The sequence below is a fragment of the Alligator sinensis genome, unplaced genomic scaffold (assembly GCF_000455745.1).
Source record: "Alligator sinensis unplaced genomic scaffold, ASM45574v1 scaffold77_1, whole genome shotgun sequence".
Lineage (NCBI taxonomy): Eukaryota > Metazoa > Chordata > Crocodylia > Alligatoridae > Alligator > Alligator sinensis.
Window position 1 is genome coordinate 139320 of NW_005843102.1, and position 8412 is coordinate 147731.

An 8412-nucleotide genomic window follows, 5' to 3' on the forward strand; every position below is an offset into this window, starting at 1 on the left:
TCGGTGTAAGTAAACAATCTTTAAAACTACCGCTAAGCGTTTGTGCCTAATTCCAGCTCGTCGCCCTACCTCTCCGATCCAGCGTGCCCGGGCTGCTGGCCACAGCCCACGTGCAGCACGAAAAAGGGCTCGGGTTGCTCCCGGCCCGCACAATAACAAAGGGCACTTTTACATGTGCTCCAGGGCGGGCAGGGGGAGGGGGGGGTGCTGCTTTAATTCTAGCAGCTCTGAGAGTCACTCTAATTAAAGTGTCACAGCATCTCGTGTATCAATGTCCCTGTGCTTAAAAATGGCAGCAGGGGCACTTGAAATAAAACTCATTCAAGTGGCCCCGCCACTATTTTTAAATGTGGGGATCAGGGCCTTCCCGGGGGGGGGGGTACATCGGGGTGACTGACTCAGGCCGCATGCTTTGGGGGGCCCCGTGGAGCTGGGCGGAGTAGTGGTGGTGTGGAGCTGGACGGAGCAGTGGCCCTGCATCTAGCTACTCACTACCGCCCCCCACCCACCACCGCTGTCACCACTGCTGATGGCAGCGGCAGTTTCTTCAGGCCCGGGGTCCACAGGGTCGGAGTGGGGCAGGGCCCCACATGGGCTGATTTGCCCTGCTCAGGTCAGCTCGCTGCTGGAGCACAGTGATTACCATGCTCTAGCAGACTCTATTAATTGAGTGTAATTACAGCACTTCAGAGCAGCCTCCACTCTTGCATATAGACACCCAAAGATTTCCTGTATTAAAAGCATAGGTTGATTTATTAGACAATTTGTGTTTCTGACAGAATAAAACAGTTCTGGCTTGCCTTACGCATTTTCTATATTTAGATGTCCTTTGTGTAATGTAAGGTTTAACATTTTCTATTTCTAGGCTCTGGTACCTTTAAACAATGTCCTGTCAAAAACATATAGTATACCTGGAAAATTGTATGGTCTAAGCATGCGTTCTGTAAGCCATCCAGCATTACAAAATGTAATCCAGGCAGTTAAGGTTTTATGTTATGCTGTGGGCTCAACTATTACTGGCCACATATTACCTAACACAGGGACTCAATTTTTAAGCAGGTTTATGTAACAGCTTCTGCTGGATTTGCAGCAGGACTCAGGATCCCTGCAATGGCAGAGTGGGAAAGTTTGCAGAAAGTTGTTGCTTGCAAGACCATATGCATGCTTTTGATTGGCTCCTGAGGCAGAAGAGGGGCGGGGACTCCGCCAGGCTTGGAGAAGGGAAGGAGTTGTGGGACCACAGAGCTGGGGGAGGAACCACCCTGCAGTTTGCCTGTGAAGTGAACTTGCCTTTAGTGATGGGGAGAAGATAACCTGATCTCCTTTTTCCCTCTGTGAGGCAGAGAGACCTGTGTGGAGGAAAAAGGGTGGTCTTACCTAGGGACCTAGTTGATCTGGGAGGCTCTGGGAAGAGTTAACTGAGAACCAGCTTGTGTGATAAACCCAGGGTTTGTTTCAGTTATCAGCATAAGGGGCTGTGTCTGGGAATTAGAGAAAGGTGTTTTTGGGGAGGGGGGACAGTGTGTGTTTCTTTGCAGATATCACAGGCCTGTGGACCTTAGAAGAGATCTTCCCCATGTGGGCTGTAGCAGAGAGCAGGACTTTCTAAAGCAGCAGCACTAGCCATGGTTATTGTGCTGCCAGTGTAAAGGAGAGCTAATGTCTTGTTAACCCTGTGTGCTCCTGCTGAAATTCACTGGAGCTCAAGGTTTAAGCTGGGGAGTTATACTGAGGGTGTCTGATTCATTTTGTATAGAGTGTTTTAGTACATTGATACCTGCCTTCAACAATTAGATTATTGATAGCCTGTCCTGCTATTAACCTCATTCATATGTTGACTGTTTTGTAAATAATAAAGTGTGTAAATAGTTAGACTATGTACTCCAGTGTGTGTGGAAACCACAAGAAAGCTCTCCATAGAGAGGTGACCCCAGCCTTAGGGGCTGGGAGGTTAACCGAGGCTATTTGACACCCCAGGACCCTGAATCCGGATGTGGCTGTGGGTAGCACAGTGGCTAGGGTTACATTTACATACACTATTATATTAAACTCAGTACTGAATGCTTCAGTTCCTTAACATGCTCTAGAAAGTGTGTCAGCAATTACTAAAGCTTTTCTAGATTGTATTCTGATTGCAAATAATATATTTGTAACTGATAGGCATGTTTGACAAGCCTTTTAATGGTCACAAAAATCTTGTGATCAGTCTCTGCCAATATTGGTCTCCTATACATGAATATATCTTATATGTTTTCTGGTAGCTACTGGTGGCCTGCAGAACTGGGTCATCCAGCCTACAGGGCTTCTTGCTGGGGTTGCCAGAGCTGCCTTTTTGGCAGGGCCAGTGCCCAGGGTATTAACACCACTGTTGCTCACACCTCTTTTTTCTGACTTCAGATTTATGGATTTTGATTGCTACTGGCAATGAAAATTTGGTGGCAGTCAGTAACTGTAAAAGGGGGGTGAGCAGAGGTAGTAGTAACTCCCTGAATTTCTTTGCCTTCTATAGTATAAGCTTTTATAGTTTCATAGATGTTAGGGGCTGGAAGGGACCTTACAGATCATCAGGTCCAGCCCCCCTGCACTTTGGCAGGAAAGACTGCTGGGTCAGATGACCCAACAAGATGAGCGCCAAGATGCATTATGAAGATTGCTAGGGTGGGTGACTGTACGACCTCTGGGGGGAGCCTGTTCCAAACCCTCGGCACTCGACTTGTAAATAATTTTTTTCTTGTTTAATCTGAAGCAATTAAAAGAAATCTTCAGTCAGTTTATGCCCATTATTTGTTGTCCTCCTCTGGGGGGCCTTGGTGAAGAGATGTTCCCGCGAGCCCTGATGTATGCCCCTGATGTACTTACAGGCTGCCACCAAGTTCCCTCTTAGTCTTCTCCAGGCTGAACAGGTTTAAAATTAAACCTAGGGCTTGACAAGTTTTCAACACCAATATTGAATGACAAGTTCCAGCTACAATTACAAACCTTATTTTTTCAAGGTTTGTTATTTGGGAAGGAATGGCATCCACCTCGTGAGCAGGAATCCGGGTTTTCCGTTTCCCATGGTAAAATGGAGAACACCATGGATTTCCCCTTTTTATCAGAGAAAACGCAGATTTCTCCTTTTAGCAGAGAAACCCATGGATTCCCTGCTTTTGCAAACAGCCTGCAAAAGCTGTTTGCAAACAGGAAGGGAAACCCCCAGGAGGAGGGGAAGGGCGGGGCCTGAGACTCAGTCAGCCACTGCTATGCTTGGCTCAGCTCAGCCTCACTATCTCCTGGAGCCTGTGCATAAGTGTGACTTGCAGAGGGCTGGGGGCCCCTCTGGCATGCCTGGGGGCACCGGCAGGGCTGGGGGGAGCCAGGAACTAGCCTCGGCCCTGCCCAAGCAGGCAGCACCAGTGGGGGAGCCAGCTCCATGCTGCTTCTGCTGAAGCTGCCTGCTGTTGGGGGCAGGGAGCTGCAGACTTGGGTCCCTGACCCCATAGCCCTGGCAGCTGGGGGCCTCTCCAGCAAGGCTGGGGGGCAGGGGCTGTGGGTGGGGGCAAGAGGGATGAGTAGAGCAGGGGGGCTGTTGGACTGGGGGGGCTTTGGGGCAGTGAGGGGCACCAGCAGGCCTAGGGGAGTGCTGCAGGGGACTTTTAATTTTAATAATAGATTTTGGGAGTTTTGTCAGAGAATTTGTGATTTTTTTTTAATCAGAGAAAACCAGGATCCCTACTCATGAGGCAAGGTAAGTTCCTGTTCAGGTCCCTGAAGACATGATCCTTAAGGACACGATCCTTGAAGCACAAATAAAGTCCATTTCTATACGGAGAAAAGGTAAAAGAAGGGCTGGGGAGCCCTCTTGGCTAAACTGGGAAATCATAGTCCTCTTAAGAAAGAAGAAAGAGGCTTATAAACAATGGAAGCTCAGGGCTGGCCTCAAGGAGGACTATTCCACAATGACCCGCGTTTGCAGGGAACAGATAAGAAAGGCTAAAGGGGCAACCAAACTTAGATTAGCAACAGGAATCAAGGACAAAAGTCCTTCTTTAGGTACATAGGGTACAGGAGGAAAACAAATGGGAGTGTGGGGCCATTAGTCAATAACTCAGGAGAGCTGGTTACCAGCATCCAGGAGAAAGCTGAACTCCTGAATGACTACTTCGCCTCCGTCTTTCATTGAACCAAGGGGAAAACAGTGCCAGGTAGAGTACAGGATGAGCATGGTAGGAATAATCACTTTCCTGCTATTGCCATAGAATTGGTATATGACCAATTAAAAAAAAATAGACATATACAAGTTAGTGGTGTCGTGGAAACACATGCAGCATACTTTTGGGTCAGGTCAGCAGAAGCTTTTATTCAAAAGAAACTACAGCTGTAGGGGGGACTCCAAAGTGACATGGATCTCCCAAGCACTTGGAAGGGGTCCCCCCCCAAGAGCAAAATCAGGAGGCTTATATACTTTTTAACAGTTGCTTACAACTCACGTGATCATATAGTGAAATTAGCATGAAAAGCGGCTATAACATTACTTCATTATTTCTTTGCTGTAATCAGGATGGGAACTAATGGGGGAGGCGAGGTTAGTTTAAGGCGCATATTTTTTCTGATTCCACACCTGTGTGAATTGTTTATTTCTATTACTACAATTATTATGATCCTTCCTTTTACATTGAAAATGTAAGGAAGACCATACAAACGTTCATCCTTTGTGGAGGCAAAAAAATTGTGGTATTGAGAGGTTTTTATTCATGTTCTTTGTTTTGCTTGCATTATTAGGTATTTATCTAGCTTAAGAGGAAGAGAGTAGAACCTCAACCGGAGATCTTCATCCGACAGTGCTGAAGGAGCTGGCTGAAATCATTGTAGAATCCCTGGCGAAACTTCCACAATTCATGGCACTCTGGAGAAGTCCCTGAGGGCTGGAAGAGGGCCAGTGTTGTGCCCATGCACAAGAAAGGCTGGAGGGAGGACCTGGGTAACTATAGGCCAATCAGCCTAACTTCCATCCTAGGGAAAATCCTAGAAAAGTTCATCAAGGAGCCTATCTGCGATAAGCTTGAAGAAGGTAAGATTCTGAATGATAGTCAGCATGGCTTTGTCACAGGAAGGTCTTGCCTTACCAACCTCATCTCCTATGAGCAGGTAACTCGCCACCTGGACACGAGAGGGCAGGTTGACATTGTATACCTTGACTTCCAAAAGGCATTTGATCTAGTATCCCACAATGTTCTCGCAAGAAAATTGGAGGATTGTGGGCTTAACTCCAAGACAGTCAGGTGGGTGAGAAACTGACTGCAGGATAGGACCCAGAGAGTCGTAGTGAACGGATCTGTGTCATCCTGGTGAGAAGTGGGCAGCAGTGTCCTGCAGGGGTTGGTGCTTGGTACAATATTTTTCAACATCTTTATTAACCATTTGGATGTGGGAGTGAAAAGCTCACTGGCCAAGTTCGCGGATGACACCAAGTTATGAGGAAGTGTGGTCACTCTTGAAGATAGGTTACAGATGCAGGCAGATTTAGACAGGCTAGCAAGTTGGGTGGATCAGAATCTGATGAAGTTCAACGTTGAGAAACGTAAAGTGCTCCACCTCGGGACAAGCAACCCCCAACACACCCATAGGCTTGGCACCAAACTGACTAGCACCACGAATGGAAGGGACCTGGGGGTAATAATAGACCACAGTATGAATATGAGCCGGCAGTGCGATGCTGTAGCCAGTCGGGCAAATAATACTCTGGCATGCATAAATCGATGCATCTCCAGCAAAACCAAGGTGATTCTTCCACTCTACTCAGCGTTGGTGAGACCACAGCTGGAGTATTGCGTCCAGTTCTGGGCACCACACTTAAATAAGGACATGGACAAGCTTGAGTGAGTCCAAAGAAGAGCCACCCATATGGTTAGAGTCTTACACAGCAGGCCTTACAAGGAAAGGCTGAGAGATCTGGGACTCTTCAGCCTGAAGAAAAGAAGGCTGATAGGGGACCTGGTAGCAGATTACCGCTACATCAGGGGAGTATATCAAGGGCTCGGTGAGCAACTGTGTCCCAGGGCACCCAAGGGGAAAACCAGGAGTAATGGCCACAAACTCTTGGAAGACCGATTCAGGGAAAAACTTCGTCACAGTCAGTGTGTCCAGACTGTGGAATAAGCTCCCCCCAGAGGTGGTGCAATCATCTACCCTGGAAATCTTCAAGAGACTAGATAGTCACTTTGCTGGGGTCACCTGACCCCCAGTTATCTTTGCTGCTTGGTTCAGGGGGCTGGACCCGATGATCTTCCAGGGTTCCTTCTGGCCTTACAATCTATGAACCTATTTAGTTTTAACTCTATTTCATAAATACCTTTTACTAGAATTGGTTCCCCACCATATAATTTAACATTTACCTGATTTACCTGTCTCAGCTCAATGTGGGTAGGTTTTTACCTTCAGACTGTTAGTGACAGACTCTGCAGTTACATTCACCTGTGGAGCAATATCTAACATATAGGCAATAAAAGTTCCATGTGTGTTCATCGTAATGGTCCAATCATTAGAGATGTCTTCACGTTGCATAATTCCTATGAAGAAATTATCTTCTCTGAAGTCAGTGTTGTTGCACCCTTTTCTGTGCATTGTGCTGCTGTGTCCTTCTGCAGCGTGAAGCACATATACAGCTGCTGACAGACATTCATTTAAAGGCGCAATGGGATCTGACTCTTCAGTCCTAATAACTGCATCTCCTATCATGCCACAAGTGCATGGCAAGAGACACAATTTTGGAATCAGGTGTTGGATCCCAACTGTGTCCTCTTTGCCAGTGCAGGGAGAGGTCGGGATCATGATCTTAGGCTGCCTACACTGGCAAGTTGAAAGCTGGATATATGACTGTTGGCTGGCTCCAGGCCCACACCAGGGCTCCAACCAGCCCTGTTGTATTTCCCCAGGCAGACCAAGGATCACTGATCATGCGCTGGATCAGGATTGTACTGGGCCTGGCTAGAGATGTTCACCTTGTATAATATGTTTCTGGCTGGTTTCCCTTTTTGTGGTGTCATTAATTCCCTGAACACATGGTCAGGTTACTATTTAAGCTGTGATTAACAGCCTAATTGCAATTTAAGTGTAATGTCTGCCAGGGGCCTATGCCTTGTTTCTTTCTATGAATATCCTGGCCTTGGCTGCAGAGCACAGAAAAGTGATTCAGTTTTAGGTATACATGACACTTCTGTCCACAGGCAGGGCATGGCCCAGATGTGTACTTTCCTCCACAGCATCTGTAGTCATTGATGTTGCCAGAAGTTGCCTGCATTCTTCCTGCAGTTGACAAGCTTCTGGTTGGAGCAGCAGCTTTGCTTGCCTGAAGCTGCATGCTTACCTTCCGCTGTTTGCAACTTTTTTTGATTTCTAAGCAGGTCAGCAGTAGCTGGATTTCATTTTCCTTCCTCATGTTCAGCACTGAATGAGCTCGGCAGCCTGGCACATTCTAATTGCTTCAGCCAAATCGAAGTCTGGTTCCTTCAGCGCTCTTCTTCTAATTCTTCGCTTTCCAATTCCCAATACTGCCTAGACTCTTATTAAGGACTTGGCAAGCTCCTGGTCTCATAACTGGCTCTCTCTCGTAGTCAATATACAACTATTAAACAAAGTTACCTATCTGTCCCTCTAATATTCAGAAAACTGACTACCTTCTGCCCTCACTTTTTTCCTGTACTGCACTTGTTTTCAAGAATAATTCAAATTGTTACCTGAATCTCTTCCAGTCTTCTACAGCATTTCTGGAGAGGTTCAGCTGCACTGGGGACTCTCATCTGTCCCATTCCTCAACCTGTACCTGGTCCCACTTGCCATTTGTGTGGTCAGCAGGGGAGCCCTTGTCAGATTCCAGGAAGGGGTTAGCCTTTAGTAAAACCATCAGCAAAGGAGAGGGATATAATTGGGAGACAACTCCACAGACAACCGCCCGGAGCCCTTGCTCCTAACCCACAGCGCGGCTAGGTCCGGAGGAGGGGGACGGTGACAGCGGTGCAAGCCTCTTAAAGGGCCAGTATCCTCGCAGTCCGTGTTCGGGGCAGGGCTGAGCCCCAGGAAAGGGGGTGGCCGGTGAGAGGCAAGACGCGGCGGCCCCTTTCTGTCCTGCGGCGGGATCTGGACCAAGCAGTCCCCTCGGCCCGTAACCTGGAGCCTTCCCGGCGGGGCGCGTCCGACTATGGGGACGCCTTGTCCCGGGTGACACCGCCTGCGGTCCCGGCCGGGGCCTGGCGGCGGGGGGACAGCCGGCAAGTGCCCCGGGAACTTGCCGGCTCGGGCGGCGGGGCTGGTCCTGGCCCGAGCGCGCAGGGGGTGGCGAGACGGGGCTTGCACTGCCCGCCAGGGAGGGGTTAAGCTGGGAGCCCCAGCCTAGGGGCCGGCCGGGCGGGCGGACGAGGCTCCCCGGGCGCGCTA

At 48.5% G+C, this 8412-nt stretch overlaps 1 protein-coding gene across 1 annotated transcript in view; it reads right to left on the reverse strand.

Annotated features, from left to right (window-relative positions):
• TMEM220 (transmembrane protein 220) overlaps positions 1-7802 on the reverse strand; it is a 48783-nt gene extending 40981 nt beyond the window's left edge. Inside the window, exon 1 of the mRNA XM_025193799.1 lies at positions 7716-7802. Coding sequence (XP_025049584.1) covers positions 7716-7787 — 72 coding nt within the window. The 5' untranslated portion in view covers positions 7788-7802. The remainder of the gene's footprint in view (positions 1-7715) is intronic.
• Between the last annotated feature and the right edge of the window lie 610 nt (positions 7803-8412).